Genomic DNA, 18,374 nt, shown 5'->3' with positions numbered 1-18,374 from the left:
TCAAATGTTTGCTATACCATACCCTAAGTGCCTCATGCATATAAAAGTGTAGAATAATTGCTTCCACAATATGAATAAGTAATGTGAGACATTTGATACACTTTTAGGATTTGAGATTAACTAGAAAGAATTTAAGTGGGTCTGCATTTTATTATTACTAATATAGAAGACTTTTTTTAGCAAACAGCACTGAGGTATGATTCCTAACATTAAAATCAAGCAATCCAAGTCTTCACAGTTTTTGGTGGGAAGTGTTTATAAAAACATTGCTGGTCATATTTTGAATTGTTGTATTTCACATCTTTTGTAGTTTTTATAATATTGTTGCGTTACGATTACTTCTTTAATTAGTGGGTTAAATATATTGTGAGGGAGCCATCATGTGAGATTCAGTGTAATGTAAAACTGTTTTTACCCACAGATTTGTAAATATATACATTGCAATGAACATATACTTTTGATCATTGTGTTGAGTGTTTATCTTTTAAAAGACACATTTTGGCTATTATGAAATCATCCAATTTCCAGTGTATATCCGTAAGTGAATTAAAGTATGGGTATGGTGACATACTGTATATGGATTCTTTCAGTGAAGAACTCACTCCAAAATCAGTTTACCAAAAACAGCCATCAAAACTGCCGTGTCATGGGTTGCTCTTCAGGATAAACTCCAGTTGGAGTTTCACAGTTTTGACTAGTAACTTTTACTAGTATTTTAGTATTTTCTGTGAAAGTTTTGTGCTGTGGATGCCCTCGGCCCTCTGTGATTTCTCTCAAATATACCATCCTTAAATTTCATATGAAGTCTCAAACCAGAGCATTGTTTAATTTTATAAAGGGAAGGAGGTTATGAGTGTCTCAGTGGCTGAACTGAAACTTGCTTATTAGATGGGGAGTGGTAACATTAAGACCCTGTTATACTTTGCATTTCAGTCAGCTTATGGAGAATAAGATTAGCACCATTGAAAGAGGAGCATTCCAGGATCTTAAAGAACTGGAGAGACTGTAAGTATTTTTAATTCCAAAGTTATGACGACATAACTGTATTTTTAAAAAAAAAAAAATCCTTGAATTTCAAGGGCCATGTCTTCAACTTTGTGTCTTAATCTTTGAAAGTTTTACAGAAATACAAGGTCGAATAAGTGGTTTTCAGGCTAATTTACAATTGCAAATTGTGGGATTTTCCATAAATAGTACTAACTTTTAATAAAGATAAAAAAAAAAACAAAACAGACTTCTTTCCTGAGACATTGATTTCCTTGAATAACTATTGCTTTGGTACTTAGAGAGGTACATGTTTTCCTTGTTGTCCATCTAGTTTGTTTTATTTGCTTTTGTAGGAAGAAAGGTGGTTATTTGACTTGCATTTATAATATGCTATGGAAAAGAAAAGTTTTGCTAGCTGTTATTTTAATTTTCATGCTGTTGCTTTGTGTGTCACCGGTGACACTTGAGAACATGTTTTAAATTCTCAGTGGTGAAAATTTGCTTTTTGATACTTATCACTTATGGTGAACATCGTTAGTAATAGCTATTCACAACTTCTTTTCATTATTTTATAGTAGCTTTCTAAATATTTCTCCTGGAAAAAGAATTTAAAGATTAGGAGAAATGGAGGCAAGAATTATAGTATCAAAGCATGGTTATTTTAAGATTTTTCCCCCCCCAAGAAGGCCGTGTGGACTTCAGAGTTTAAAATATATTTTATATTTTCAGACACAAAATCTTATGCATTGATATATACTACTTGAGGGCCGTTATTAGTTTATATCTACAGAGTATGAAATATCTGTCTGAAATAATTAAGATAAATTACACACTATATAATTTGAGGTATGAATTCCATGTCTCATATGTTTTGATAACTCAAGTTTAGTAAGTTTGCATTTTAAGGGCATGTAACAGCTCTATTAAACATAGCAACAATTTCCATGCCTGCTTTAATAGGCACTTTAGGTAAAAATAAAAATTTTATTTAAAATAATGAAATATAAAGTTAATTTTAGGCATAGCACTTATTCAGATTCACTGGGCCCAAGGGCAGAAGTTAATTCTGTGTAATTTTAAGTAGACAAAAATGGCTTGTCAATTTCTAAGATATTTGTAAATATATAGGCATAATTTTTATCACCGCGAGTAAAATTAAACCCTGGGATGTCTATCTTATTGTAATATTTTGTCTATGATATATATTCCAAAATAGGGAATATAACTAAAATAAATTTAAAATCACTACTTTGAGCTAGTTTTCAGAGAGAAATAAAAACGAGGTAAACATTTAGTTAAGTTCATTACGAAGTTCATAAGTTCATAACCTATCTCTTGGTATATAAAGATACTCTGAAAGTATTCTTTGATCTCCTTCGTGGGCTTTGTGAATAGTTAATTCCTAGTGAGTATCTTGTAAAGGTATTTTTAATTCGTCCATTTAAAAAGTATCAATGTAATTTAAATATTTGGTGAGATGAATAGAGAATTTTAAATTATAATTCAAGTGTTAACACTTTTTTCATGAATAATTTTTAACTATCATACGGAAACATATATTTTGATCCTTAACCAGCATCCAGTTGAAGGAATTTCGATGACTTTTCATGCAGTCTCAGTTAGGTTATATTGTCGTTCTAAATATCTTCAGAAATGCTAGAACAAACCAAACCTTTTCGTTGTTTTTCAAGCCACTTTGAATATCACTTGAACAAATTCACTTTTTTCTGGAAATTATTAACCAGATGCCTTATGATCTGAAATTTGTTTAGAGTTGTAAGTAGGTACTAGTTTTTCGCTTTTACTTCCCCTGAGAATGTCACTTCATCTCAGAACAATTTTCTATTCCACTAAGATGCAGTCAGATGTTTCAGAGTGGGAGGAAGATTTGTAATTTTGAATGAAACTAATATATATGCAGGACTTCTTTAAATCACCCCAGCTGTTGGCGGAGAGCAAATATTTCATATTTGTGAGGAAAAGCTGAGAAAATTCCTTTTGTTTACAACTGCCAAGTCCTTCTGATGGAAGCACATTGCTATCTGACAGCCAATTCATCTCCTTGGGACTCTGGAATTCAAAACCATTTCTTAGGAACATTGTGGATACACTTTTCAAATATTTATTTTTTTAAATACGTTAAATGGCAAGGAGATTTTGCCGAAGAATGCATTCAAGTTATCATGAAATAAACTATTATAGATTTTGTTCAGTATATTATTTAAAAAATACAAATAAAAAAAGCTAACCAGAGGGGTCCATAAACAAGTTACTATGGCCGATGGGATATATTCTTATTTTAGTAGGTGGTGACAACATCTCAAAAACTGCCTTTTTTCCCCTATGAAGTTTCAAGAAACATTGTAAGGAACTGGAAGTACATCAATGAATTAACTTTTAACTAATTATATGTTGTGTGAACTTATATTGTTTTTAGCAATTTAGATGTGAATTTTTCCATTCAAATTCTAAGTAGGAAAAAGTTATAAATGCAGGTTTATGTTATAAATGCCATTCATATAGTATTCACAGTAGCTTAATTTTCATTTTTTTGTGTGAAGAACAAAAAATAAAAATATTAATTTTATTTGTGTGCCATATATGGTTCTAAACTTTTTTCATTTTAAAATGATAAAATTAAAACAATTCCAAAAGGCTATCTTGTGAACATTTAAAAATTACAAGTTTTTCCTTTTTGTTTTATGTTGGTAGAGTTTTAACTTGATCTAGAGAAAGAAGACAAATCTGAAAACAGGAGATAAGATCTGTGCCCTTCTAGAAATACAACTCCTAATCTGTAAGAAACAGTCATGTTATTAGGGTGAATTTGATTTTAGCATAGAGAAAGTCATTATTTGTGAATCCAAGCATTATAGCTACAAAAAGAAAGGTTGTTTTGCACTTCAAAGAATCAATAAATACAAGGTTATATCAGTCAAAAGTCAAGAAATAAATGGATATTAAAAACTTTCCTCCTTCCACACGCCCTCCCTCCCTCCTTTCTGTTGTATGGAAAATAACATCAGATAATATGATCATCATCAGAATGTGGTTATGAATCACTATAAAAGGAGTATGTTTTAATCATGGTTACACACCATGACCACACGTTACTTCCTGTCTTGACAGTTTCCTCCCATACTTTCAGACCTCACATGTGTAGTGGCAGATTTCCATGTTCTGTGTTGCCAGTAGTACTTGTTATCTGGGAAGGGAAGGAAACCGTGAGAAATGTGCCTCATGTAGATTGTATTAGGAGGTCTCCTATTTGTTTAGCTGAGGTGTTCGACCAAAATCTAATGTAGTTAAGTGACTAGTTAATTCAATGGAAACTCATTAATGCAAAGCAAACTACAAATAAGCTACAAGAAAGAATCGGAACATGTATGACATATACATTTTTATGATTCCCAGAAGATACCTGTGTATATCTGCGATAGTCTCCATGCAAAATTGTTAATTCAAAGTGATTCTTCGCTGGTGCATCATGTCTTTGAGGGTCAAAAAAAATCATATTGGGGCCCCAAACTTTTGTGGGCTGATATAAAATTCTGTTGTTCACTTCTAGTTTATGGGATTATACTGCAGTCATTAAAGTTCTATTTTATGACCTTTTAAGGAGACCCAGGCCACTTCAGTTTCCACTAGTGAAAATTTATGTATTTATAGGTTCCTTCCTAATGGGAAAGCAAGAGTATGAGAAAGTTTTGATATTGTTTGGGTTGTCAAAAAAAATGTTAGGACATGAAGTCCTAAATGCAATGAAATGCTTATATGCAAAATAAAAGCCTGATATTCCTAGATTATGTTAATGAAACCAATAGAAAATCTTGGAGTATTAGGCTTTGCATTAACTTACAATCATCTTGTACCCTTGCAATAAGGAAATTGCAGGAATGATAAAGGCAAGGTTTTGGACTGTTTTTCTTTTCATACTAGTAACGTGAACGTGTTCATTTAAAACAAGTATTGCTTTAAACTGTCCAAGTTTTACTATCATTGGATTTGAAATTATATTTTTCCTACTAACTTTGTAATTTGATATGCTGTTTTTTTTGTTTTGTTTGTTTTTTGTTTTGTTTTGTTTTGTTTTGTTTTGTTTTTGCTTAAAAAATGAGTCCTGAAGTATTATAATGAAACCATGCAGGGAATACTGGAAAATAAACCTGTACCCGTAGACATTTTCAAGTTTCTATACAGCCAATATAAAGAAGATATTCATTTTAATTTAGACAAGTCTAAATCCCTTTACAATGGAACCTAAATTTGACCAAACACTGCACTCTCAGGAGAGAATACCTAAAGGACACATTGATATTTTATTAAAGGTGGTGCTGAATTAGTTCTCCCACGTGCACACCCCATTCCTAAGCACGTGACAGCCAGGGTGAGGCTGAGGAATTACGGTGCTCTAGGATTTCTGTTGTAGGTCTCTACACATGAGTTCAAGTAGAGAATATGTTGTGGAACAGGTCTGAAGGAAGCACCACTTATCCCCTGTTCATCAAGAATGTGGAGAATCCTCTTCTGACTAATCCTACAAATTTACAGGCAACACATAACATAGTGCTTTTCTTAAAGTAGGGCAAACCAGCAGTTCTAATCGCCTTGGAAAAGAATGCAAGCTCATCTCAAAAGAATTGTTCTCTGGCTTCTTTATACTACCAACTTTAAAATCACGGCAGTTATTTTCCTAGGAAATAAAGTGTGTCTTCAAAGAACGTGTCAAACTTGCTAACAGAGGTTGAGTATATGCCCTGCAAGAGATAAAAATGCTGTCGATGATCAAGTGTGTATCACTTTATCTGTGATATCTGTTCCATGTGAATTATTCTCACTTGTTTATAAGCGATATTGGACTATTTTCATTTATGTATACGACTGATCATGTGAGGCTTTAATGCATGTGCACTATTGAAAGTTTAGCGGAACATTGAATGCATCCAAAAGGGTTTCTCATGCAACATTTTTTATGGGCCTTGAAGTTGAAGGGTGGTGAGAAGGCCTGTTTGCTCTTTGTGGACCGTTTTATACATTCTGAAGCAGCAAGGCTGTTTATTTTTCCCACATCTGTTTTGGGCTCATCCTTTGTGACAGTGTTTGCTGGATGCTGTGTCCTTTATACCTCCCTGAAATGAGTAGTTTAGTTTGCACTGTTACAATGTATTTGCGGAAGCAGTGAATGTCAGATATTTTACATTGAATTCTGTCTTTCATTCCTGTTGGATCCCTTTCTGCTTGAATTATGCCCGCTAGATGGAATTTCACAACTTTGCATGCAATTAGAGACTTTTCCGCGTGGACTTTCATAAAGACTACACTTACCTTTTTTTCAGAGCAATTTATATCTGCGGGACTGGAGGGAATATTGGGGAAAATGCTTTCAGAATGACAGTTTGGTAACAATAGGGGTGATTTGGTACTGACGTAATGGGAATATTACTTTAAGAGAACATTTACAAAAAAATGTTTGACTGTCTTCTGCCGTGTTCATCCACTTTGGATGCAGGTGGGTAGCTCTGGAGCTCCTCACGTGTGTGCTGCTCTTCTAGCTTCTGGCAGTGAGCGCAGGGTGCAAAGAACACAGACTCCCCTCTGCGTAGGCACTTTGTAGTTTTATTTTCTGTTGCCTGTTCTATACAATGCAGCAAATACTCATTGGTTGTACTGTCGTTTGTGCTTTCTAAACAGACACAAACTCTTATACCCCCTTTTAAAATCAGAAACATTAGATAAGAGTGACACCAGAAAACTCTTCCTTTCAATTAGCAATAGTCACGCCTTGGGTAACTCTCATTTGTCTGTTATCCTCTTATTGTGCAAAACTGGGAAACCTTTGGTTTGAGTTCCACTGGGAGATATTGATCAGATTGCTTCATCTTTCAAAACCTCAGTTTCCTCGTCTTTGGAACAGAGATAATTATTATCTTGCATGCTGGCAGTACATGGTCTAAATAAAATAGTGCACACATAGTTTCACAAAACGCTTGTCACATGGTTAGTATTTAAGGAACTCTTATGATTTTCAACATTTCTCCTGTTTTTCAAAAGCTCAGTTTAGGCATTATTTTATTGAGCTAATAAAATGTGTACATAATAAATTTGACTTTTGTACATTCACATTTTATTACCGGTTTTATTCTGGTTTTCTTATTATGGCATATGGCAATAGAAGAGATGGAAAGAATGTATAAAAATACCTTCAAGTTTTGTTTCAGAGTATTTCTCATTGCTCTGGATATATAAAGAAATGCCAAGAAGTACGGGGAATGAAGTGGAAGCAACATTTTTACTCATAAGTTTGATTTATCCATCGAAGTAATACACAAATGTTAAAATCTTTGTCTTAAAAAAAATGTTAGAATAAAAACATTTTAAGAATAAGTAGCATTTTACCTGAAAAGAAAGCATTAGAATAAAAACATTTTAAGAATGAGTAGAAATTTACCTGAAAAGAAGGCATTTTTGTACGAAAAACAGGAGATTATACATGATAAGCTTATTAAGGCAGCATTTATAGAATTCTTGTTCTAGACCAAGCACATTGCTAAAGTACCTTATATTTACAACAGCCGGTAGATACGAGACATATATTTTCCATTGGCTTTGGTAAAATTCTTTTCATTTTACGCTTTGAATTGGGATGGAGGTTGCAAATATTCACTGGTAAAAGTTGAAAAAATAAGAGGCTGTCACTTTTACCAATGGACAAGACATAGAAACAGTTGACAGATCATAATTTGAAGCAGTGCTTGTCAATAATGCTCAGGCTGCCCTTCAAATTGAGGTTGTTAAGAATAAGCATTTCAGAGACCAGTGGTGTTTTGTGTGATACAGAAAGATCATTCACTCCACTGAAGGTCACGCTCAAAACTAGCAGTAACACAGAGGAAGCAGTTACTGGGATCCCTCTCATCTTTGCCCTAAGGAAAAGTGTCTTTGAGACGCATTTTGCACACCTTTCTGGAATCATGCATTACCATCCCGAGAATCTCAATTAGCCCAGAGATCCTGTGGGCAAATTCCATCTAGCTGGTAGCACAGGAGCTGGGTATAATGAACCTTCAACACAATTGTCCTTGTTCTGAACAATAGGTAATTGACCACCTGGTCTGCTTAATGGAGCCAATTTATGCTGGCTCCCATAAATCCTTCTGTGAGATACATTTCATTCACTACATGTTGTTTTCCTGCTCTGGGACCATCAGATTTTAGCTTCTTTAACTCATTTACATTAGCATTAGCATTATGGCAGTATCCTTTTCAAGCTGCTGAGAAGTATTCTGTGTTCTACTCCAGCCCTGTTTAGAAATTGTTGTGCACCTTAATGGTCTTTAAAGTAATTCTGGATTTAAAAAAATCCTTTTAAAGGGTTAATTTCTGGTCATTTTACAGGAAATCCCCACTTTCAAGTTTTTCCTTTAATTGAGTATTTTGAAAGAGTTTCACCTTTTATTTTAATGTTTGTATTTCCATTCATTCTTAGCACTGATTCAAGAAAGAACAGGAACAAAAAGTGTACTGGTAGTCTTTTATGTTTTTTTTTTTTTAAGTTTATTTGTTTATTTTGACAGAGACAGAGACAGCACAAATGGGGGTGGGGCAGAGAGAGAGGGAGAGAGAGAGAATCCCAAGCAGAATCTGTAATGTCAGCACAGAGCCTGACGTGGGGGTCGAACTGACAAACTGCGAGATCGTGACTTGAGCCGAAAGCAAGAGTTGGATGCTTAACTGACTGAGCCACCCAGGTGCCCCATGATATTCTTTTAGAGGGAAAAAGCATAATACTGTTTTTCTATGCATGTTATCACATCATTTATTATCTGCCTTTCTACTATATTACCTTGTCTTATGCATATGGTTGATTTAGACAATATTAAGACCATTCACAGTAATTTTCATGAAAAGATGATAAACTACCTGGATTCAGAGAAAACTATACATATTTTCATTTTTCTCTCAACCTTAGGCATTTTGAACAGACCTTTAATTCAGTGAGCTGAGTATAGAATTTTTTTTGTTTTGTTTTAATGATGTCTTATTTTCAGTTGTTTCATTCATAGATATTAAAGAAATGGGCTCTATAAAGCTATGTTTTTCCCAAGGAAAGATTGATGAGAAGTGAAATTTCAGTATTACATTATTTTTAATTATTGTTTAGAAATATTTAGACTGTGTCTCTTTGAGAGAAATGTTTCAGATGATATGTTCTGGAATCACCCTACCTGAATTCAGGTTTTAGCTCCACTTTCTATGAGCTGTGTACCCTTCTCCAGAACAACAGTAACCATAGTATCTACTGTTGGGGTTGTTCTGAAAAACGAAGGAGATAATTCATGTAAACCTCTCAGAACAGTGATCATCATGTAGTAAGCTTAGTTATGCTTATGTTAGCTATCGCTTTTGGAGTGAATTAGGAATGGCTGGGAATATGAAAGTAATAATTAAGAAAAAGAAAAAGACACTACTTTGAGTGCCTGGATCGCTCAGTTAGTTAAGTGTCTGATGTGATTTCAGCTCAGGTCGTTGTCTCAAAATTGATGAGATCACACCCTGCATTGTGGAATCAATGCTGACATTTCCGATCCTGCTTGGGATTCTCTCTCTCTTTCTCTGCCCTTCTCTCTCTCTCTCTCTCTCTCTCTCTCTCTCTCTGGCTCTGGCTCTCTATGTCTCAAAATAAATAAACATTAAAAAAAAAAAAAGACACTGCCTACACCCAATCTGAAATATCTTCTTTCTCACAATATCTGACATTATTTAAACATATCAAATTCCTTCTAACTTCTAGATGATGTTGAGTATGGCAGTGGGAGAGAGGTTGATGGGAGGGGAAGGACATAATTGCTTTATAGGGCACATGAAAGCAAGGTTGGTGGTGGGGCTTTGGTTAGTTGGAAAGTGACATAAAAACTAAGACAGGATCCTCAGGAAGCATCCCAGGGGAATAGTTGGCTGAATATAAAATGCATATGCTAGAGCGTTGCTGAAGTATATCAAAATGCAAAAAGACAAGTGTGTTCTCATTTAGCATTTCCTAAAAATCCACTGAGTGCCAGAGAGGAAGGGAAAGAATACAAAGATGTGGTCTTTGTACTCGAAGAGCTTACAGCCTACTGGGAAACAGACCAGTATGTGATGAAATACAACGTCAAGGACTCTTATTTATTAAATGCCATGAGGGTATTGGGACACAGACAAGGGAGGAACTACCTCTCTGTAGGGGGATCAGGGAAGCTTCACAGAAGTTGTAAGAAAGTACCCTCAGAATAGGGAAAGCTCTCCAAACAGCTGGGGCTTTGCAGGGACCGGAGGCTTGAAGGAGCATACTGGTTATGGCCGGTGAATCCTGGAGGATGTTTATTAGTCCAGTGGTTTGGATGAGATTGCCATAGCCCATCTCTGCCATTTTAGAAATGGAGATTGTCTCCTTGAATAATGGGAATCTTTCCAAGAGCGGTCGCTTCCCTGGAAAAATTCTAATTGCCACTATTGTGAATATTTGTTGTCTGTTTCTTGAGAGAAAAATATAACAAGGTCATAGTTAAGTTTTATTTTATGAGAATTGTATAATAGTAGACTCTGGAAGTCATCCTCCCTCAGAAATACTCCTTCCTTTCTCCATTCCCAGCAGACAAAAATAAATAAGTAAAAGCTTTTGGTTTCACTTTAAATTTAACCTTGTTATATGCTTTATTTATAAAAATTAGCGTAAGTGGAAAGAAATTCCACCCTTTCACCACTAATTTTACCATTTTCCCCCAATCGTCTTGGCATAGTTTTTTACAAGTGTGCGTTTTATTAAGTGCCTAGAATGTTTCTGTAGATAATCAACTTCTTCCTAATGTGAGTTTATGTAACAAAAGTTACAGTCTTCATCATTACCTCATGGCATTTTGGAGTTTGAAGAAGTTCTGAAGTTCAGCTGGTACAATTTTTCACCTAATGCGGGAGTTCTTTTGATTACGTCCTTTGCAGGAAAAAGAAAAAAATACACACTGCCTCTGCTTGGATGAAAGTGGAATCAGAAGTTGAGTTTCTCAAGGCAGATCATTCCATTTCTTCTAATTCTTGGAAATTCACTAATTCTTAGAAAGGTCTTCCTTATAATATACTCTCTTAAGAAATGTATTCACTGGGGCGCCTGGGTGGCGCAGTCGGTTAAGCGTCCGACTTCAGCCAGGTCACGATCTCGCGGTCCGTTAGTTCGAGCCCCGCGTCGGGCTCTGGGCTGATGGCTCAGAGCCTGGAGCCTGTTTCCGATTCTGTGTCTCCCTCTCTCTCTGCCCCTCCCCCGTTCATGCTCTGTCTTTGTCCCAAAAATAAATAAACGTTGAAAAAAAAAAATTTAAAAAAAAAAAAAAAAAAGAAATGTATTCACTAGTGCCAGTTCTGCCCTCTGGAGATTAAATATAATTTTGCTGCTACCAGATGGCCATTTAAATATGTCAAGATTGATAGGTAGATAAATAGGTAAATAAATAAAAAAATAAATAAGTCAAGATTGGCATGCTTTCTTTTCCTGTCCTTTTGACATTTATATTTAATACTCAAGTTTCTTCAAAGTGTTGTTAGTTTTCTGGACCTCCTTACTCTCCTGTAGGCCAATAGAAATTTATAAATCTTTTTTTTTTTGCAACTTGTAAATCATTTAAATGTACATTTTGCATCAGCTTATCATGTAATTTAAATTTGGGAAAAGCAGGAGCGCCTGGGTGGCTCAGTCAGTTGAGTGTCCGACTTCGGCTCAGGTCATGACCTCACGGTTTGTGAGTTCGAGCCCCGCATTAGGCCCTGTGCTGACAGCTCAGAGCTTGGAGCCTGCTTCGGATTCTGTGTCTCCCTCTCTCTCTGCCGCCTCCTCTGCTCATGCTCTGTCTCTCCTTCTCTCAAAAATAAATAAACATTAAAAAAAAATTTTTTTTAAATAAATTTGGGAAAAGCAGAGATGTGAACATTTATTGTTATTGAAACATTAACGTGTCCACGTGAGATGAATGGGATTGAGATCCTAGTACATCAGCATCAGGATCTACCTAGCCTTCAGGAAGTGTGCACAGTCCAGAAGAACTTAGTTACACAGCATCAGGGCTTAATTGAGTTAGAGTCAAATTTTTTTCTAAACTCTAAAGTTACATTCATATCAGGTAAACATGTAAAAAAGCACGATCTAAACATTTTTAGCCACTACTATTAGTTCTGTTTCAGCTTATTTTCAGTTAAGGGTCAAGAACTGTGGATTTAGGTTTGGACTTGGCCGTTTTCTTCTGCTTTCGCCCATAGGGACAAATCATGCTGACATTTCCTCACACTTTTTTTTTTTCCCCACAGCTAAACAAAATGCTAACAAAATTGAAATTTCCATTTCCCCACAATGCCTTGGCTAAAAATTTAGGTCATCTGGGACAGTGCATGAATTATCTTAGGGCACCGTTTACTGTGGTGTTTGCATTGTATCTCGCACTCACCTAACCTAGACAGCAGAGTCCTAGGCAAGAAATCCTTTCTCGTTGTGTATATTCTGGATGACTGATGTTGCACAGGATGTGAGGTTAGGGTTTAGGTGCCGGTAATCATCTGAGTAAGCATAATGGAAAATTGCTTTAAAGAGTCAGGTAACAAAAGGTGTAACCAACTTTTGATTTGCAATGCTTGAATTCTTTTGAATGTCATTTCTTCCTTTCCTGAAATACAGGATGAGGCACGACACTACCAAATCACAGACTCATTGTTGGGTATTTTCTATGTAACATACGCTTTGTTTTTGTTTTTCTCAAAAGGCGTTTGAACAGAAATCACCTTCAGCTGTTTCCTGAGTTGCTGTTTCTTGGGACTTCGAAGCTCTACAGGCTGTAAGTAGACAGAAATAGTTATTGTTGCTTTGGGTAGTACCTTGTATTTTAATAAATGTATTTTGGATCTGTTTCCTTGTGCTTTCCTGGAATCTATTCACTGATAGATTAATGGATTAAAAGCTTGCTTGTTTTTTCTTCTTATGGAAGTTTATGATTGGTTTCCCAGTGGTTCCTGTTGTTCTATTTGGTTAGCATTTAGTGGTTCATGTATGTGTCACTGTAATTGTATTTTTCCTTTTTGGCTATGTGATGAGGAGGAGATTTACGTTACTTTTTTATGGAAACTTTTGATTAAGTTCTGAAGGGAAAATTTGCCACTATACTTCCTCTGAAGAGGAAGTTGGCAGTGTTTTGTTATAAAGTTAGGGTTCTTAATGTCAGCTTTCTCGACATTGTTTCTGTGCTGGAGTCGTGTTTATTAGTCTGGAAATATTATCATAAGGTATTTAAAGAGGGCTGTAAATTTCCTCTTAAATGTTCCTTTTGAGGCCAGAGTTCCAAACTCTGCAATAGGAATGACCGTAAACTTTTCCTCACAAATACGTCACAGACTGTTAACGGAAGTGCTCCTTTGGAAAGAACGTAATGTGGGTTTTAGGCAGAATCAGGTTTTCCTCCTTGGAATGCTTGTACACTGACCTAATAAGTAATAGTGAAAACACATTTTTGAAAGCTTTTAAAATTAGATTTTCAGCCATATGAGTGATTTTGTGCAGATGGGAGATAAGCAACAAATTGTTGGAAAAACAAATAACGATGATTATTGATGTTCACGGATGTCATGAAAGAAATTGGGGATATATAGAAGAAATTCCTCGGCACGCCTTCCACCTGGATGGTAGGGGACGTCCCGTAGGTTCCTGTTTGTGGGGGGGAGTGAGCGGATTCCTTTTTTTCCGAACTTGGCTTTGTCGTAGCCTATGAGTTCAGTAGCGTTGTCATCAATTCTACAAGTAGGAAGTCTAGCAACACTGCCCTCGAGCCCTCCCTGCACTGTGGCCACGGTCTCTGTTCAGTCCTCCTGGTGCCTTAGCTCACTACAGAGAGAGCTGGCTCAGTGGGCAGATGTGCAGCCAAACGAACACACTGCATCTCCCCTCTGGAGTCTCACTTCCCTGGTACTGGTCCTCTGAGGACAGCCAAAGTCGCCTGGCAGGATTTCTCCTTTTCCTTGGGTTCCCTGCCAGCTAATTAGCTCCATTTAAGTAAATTAAAAAAAGGAAAAAAAGTTTTCAAAGAAACTTGAAAATAGACTTTTAAATAAGAGTTCTTTATGGACTAGTTTGACCAAGGAGATAGAATATTGAACATTGTAAAGATGCTAAGTTGATACTGATGTAGAAATATTTGTGCTTAGTTTCTAAGAAGGGCCACAGAGAGGGTTTTAGTTGTGATTCTGCTTTCTGCGTTAAGCTTTGGTGATGGAGGAGACTGGAGAGTGGACTTCTGGTATACGATGAGGGCTATGAAACCACCACTTTGCTAATAGTGCCCATGCAAAAGCAATTCACACCAGTCTAGGAAATTTTCCATTTTCTATGTAGCTGTAAAAATATAATTTAAATGAATGACTGTCATCTACGATTTAAAATATTAAGCGAAAGGGGAAAATTAACTTCAACACTACCTCAGAGAAATAAGAATGTTTGAATTTTAGTCTAGAAGTACTTGGTTTACTTTTCTTAGGAGGCTTCAGGTAGTTTAATCCAGCGCAGAGTCTTCTATTAGTAAATTCTATTCCGTGGAACAGTTTTCCCTCTTAGACAATATCACATAGTGGACCAATGGATTTTTCTCTTATATTTTGTTATGACTTTATGACTTTAGGAAGCTGCTGTGTGAAAAGAGACCTGAAATCCTGAAGAAGTAAAATTAAAGAAACAGAACCCATAAAACTCTGAGGCAGTATTTTTTAGTTAATTAAAAGCATGTAAAAATATGAGAAAATGGACAGCTAGAAAATACAGCTCAGAGTTGTGATGTACCTGTTCGGCTCAAATGATTTCTTCTGGGAAGTTTGGGAAGATAAAACTTTATTTCTTAGGATTAGTTGCAAGAGGGGCTTGAATGCTTTGATGTTCCTGAAATTAGAGATTGATGACATAATGCTTAATATTCGTTGGGATTTACCGACTGACATAAACACTAAATACACATAGAAACAGTGGTGTAATTTTTTTCTTCACCCTCACACCGGGAATCTTCCTTTGAATGAAGGTACTATTTGTCCCACCCGAATTCGATATAGTGGATTGTTACCAATGGTATTTCTCTTGAGAGGGTAAGTTATAAGCTACATGTGACCACTTTTTTTTTTTTTATGATGGTAATCATTAATTGGAGTAAACAACCAGCATTAAATATCTTTAATAAATAAAGAACCAAAAGCTTGTGAGTCTGACTGCCTGGCCAGTGTAATTTCCAAGAGGGAAGGATTCAAGCTCAGAGTTTCTTCATGTGATACAGGTGCCTAGTAGTTCACCCGAAACAAATGTTCCAACAGATGGAAAAATGTGCCCAGATCGACAGACAAAAATCTCCTTTAAAACATTCATTGAAAAATGAATCTTTCACAAGAAGGATCAGTGACAGAACAAAGGATACAGGGTTTCTGACTAATAGCAGAGAGTATATGTTGGGACAGGGAAGGTATTAGCCTGGTCTTTGCATATACATATTAAGCAATCCATAATTGCCCTACTATATAATGTGGTAGAGACCTACACATCTAGAATTCATGAAGGAAACACATTTATAATTTATTCTCTCTTTAAGTTGTTGCATCATTCTAATTAGTATCTCCATTTCTTTTTCTCACTTACTGTATTTGTTATTTAATACTTTTATTTAATGCTTTTTTATCCCAGTATATAACTAATGAAGAAGTTCACTAGTTTAATGTGTAGTTCACTCTACTCACGTCTGATTTTTATCATTAGGATTTAAGCTAGTCTGATGTACTGGACATTATGCAGATTTTCTTTGCACTTTTGTAATGAAAAATCACCATTTGACTCTTGGCGGAAAATGAGATGCCAGGTGAAGAAGCACACATGCTTTTTTTGGACTCTAAATGCAATATAAAAGAAAAAGAGGGTACGCTGTATATGAATTATGATTCGACACGGTTGGTTGCTGCTAGCGGCCAAATATGCTTTTCCTTTGCTGTCTGCTCCAATTTCTCTTTGGATGGGTTGAGAGAGCACTACATGTTCAGGTCAAGATGTTTGCTCAGAAATAGTAGTACAGTTGCAGCTGTGTTTGTTGGAGCAGGAGACTAGTTTAAATAGCATTACCATTTATCCAGTCCATTAACAGAACTCTGTAAAATAATACCAACTCTGCATAAACTACAGGACAGTGTAATAAAATTACAAGCACTTGTTGACAGATGGAAAGTGTAAGTAAAGGGAAAGTAAAGGGCCCTAGGTTGGAGGTTAAAAGAGACAGCATATAGTTTCCTTAACTTGCGTAGATACGCCATTCTAGCCTCTTGCTTCTCCCCCCAAACTGGTGTTGCCTCTTTACTATCAATTTAAGAGTGGAGAAAATTATTTTTGGAGCAATCTGGAGCTGATTAACTGAGATTCTTAGTCACTTTTGAAATGGGCGATCGTGATTGATTGAAATTTATGAGTGGCATTTATATATATGAGTAGCATATACAAAACTTCCTGATAAATGTAACCTTAAAGGTGATTTACCAGTGAGTGATTCACACTTTTCAACTTGAGTTTTCAACTACTAATCCAGGCTCATTAGAAAGGAATTTCATTGGTAGTACTGCGGTCGAGCACTTGGTTATAAATATTTGTTTTGTGGTTTTCAGTTTATTTCTTTGAGTATTATTATATTTACCCAGACTTCTAACATAAACTTAAGTATCCAAGGCACATGGCAGAAACTCATTTTTCACTTGTATCTACTGAAACAAAACAAAACTAACAAATGAAATTAAATACATAAGTCCCAGTGATTCATTTTCTCTACTTCTTTGAATAAAACCTTTTTATTTCTGGTTCACAAGTAGCATTTATTATTCCCCAATGAGCTTTGGAGCCTCTAAATTATCTAACATTATAAATAGTATTTTTAAACTCAAGGACTTTTTTATGGCCTAATGACTACTTACCTGAGACAAATAGATTTTGATCGCTTAATTTGGTTGGTCAGGTCACAGTTCATTTACTGTCAGATAGGATCTCAGAGGCTCAAAATGTTTTTGATAATAATAATCAGAGCTTTTGTTTAGAAGAAAACTTAATTTTTGTTTTATTAAGGTAAAAATTAATTTGCGAAGTGCAACGCATATACAGTGAAGCTATCTTTATTTTCCTTTCTTCTTGCCCCACAGAAGGACCTTTACCATTTGTTTTTGTTTTTGAGTAGTTGTAAGAGTAACATACCCTCATATTAGAAAGGTTTGGGCAATTCAGAAAAATAGAAAAGAGGAAATAGAAATTATTCATTACCTTGCCATCCAGACATAATCACTAGTAAACTTGTCAGTTATTATTAACCTAGTTTACTTTTTCTGTGATTATGCATATAAATGCTGATATACATTTATTACAAAAACATGTTTTGTTTTGTTTTGTTTTTTTATGTCCCCAGGGTCTAGTATGAGGCTTGACCTTTAGAAACCTCTCAGTAAGTGTTCGATGTATTGAGTTAAATCTCCGTCGGGTTCAGGGTCTGTAACGTGAATGAGCAAACAGTAATGCTGGGAAGGCATTATGAATAATAGAGAGCCAAATTAAATTTAAAGGGTAACTTGGCTAATTAAATGTTTAGTCCCCTTAGGTCTTCTAAACATTGGAGGGCTTGGGTAGACACAGTAAAATAAAAATAACCCATTTTTCACATAAGCAAAATATCCGTTAATTTAATATAATACCGCATTTCTATAAAACTATATAATTTAATCTCACAGGATTCTTGTATTCAAGGATAAAAACAAGAGCACCACAGCGGAGCTTGTATCAAAATTCCTCTTGAATTAATTCCTGCCAGCTCTGATTAAAGTGTGGGCTCCTCGAGGTGTCAGGTGCCATAGTTTCCTGCTCCCTTTCACTCTTGGCCTGTTTGGCCCCTGCCACAATAAATCCCACAGTGGTTGTGCAGGAATTGCAGGTTGCAGTTGCTACGGTTACCGTCGTCCAGCCAGACCCACATCATTACTCATCTAGTGAGCTGCCATGATGGCTACCGCTGCTCTCCATTGCCCAGGCTGCCGAAGGGCTTCATGTCCAGACGATAAAAGTTCCTCGGGTGTGGTGTGTCTGCCTTACCATTTGGTGCAAGGATACACTATTTGAATTGCTCATGCTCATACTTTGTGAAGGGGAGCGGGTTGACTCTTGATCTTTGAAAACTAAGAACCAATAAGTGAGATAAAACTTAGAAATGTGTTAACTGTCAGTGGTTAAAGCACCAGGTCCCTTATTATTTATTCAGTAACTTATTAATGACCTATCATTATTGTACCCAAGGGACTCTGCTCTTGCCACTTAGAGAATAGAGATCTACAAG

General features: G+C 35.8%; 1 protein-coding gene across 11 annotated transcripts in view; it reads left to right on the top strand.

Moving 5' to 3' along the window:
- SLIT2 (slit guidance ligand 2) overlaps nucleotides 1-18,374 on the top strand; it is a 380,574-nt gene that overhangs the window by 4,153 nt on the left and 358,047 nt on the right. For all 11 annotated transcript variants that reach the window (XM_040486997.1, XM_040487032.1, XM_040487040.1 and 8 more), the window contains exons 3-4: nucleotides 934-1,005; nucleotides 12,768-12,839. In XM_040486997.1, coding sequence (XP_040342931.1) covers nucleotides 934-1,005; nucleotides 12,768-12,839 — 144 coding nt within the window. The remainder of the gene's footprint in view (nucleotides 1-933; nucleotides 1,006-12,767; nucleotides 12,840-18,374) is intronic.

Source organism: Herpailurus yagouaroundi, unplaced genomic scaffold, assembly GCF_014898765.1.
Source record: "Herpailurus yagouaroundi ecotype Mexico unplaced genomic scaffold, PumYag 28, whole genome shotgun sequence".
Taxonomy (NCBI): domain Eukaryota; kingdom Metazoa; phylum Chordata; class Mammalia; order Carnivora; family Felidae; genus Herpailurus; species Herpailurus yagouaroundi.
The sequence above is the reverse complement of the archived record's forward strand: the minus strand, read 5'-3'. Positions and strand labels throughout refer to the sequence as shown.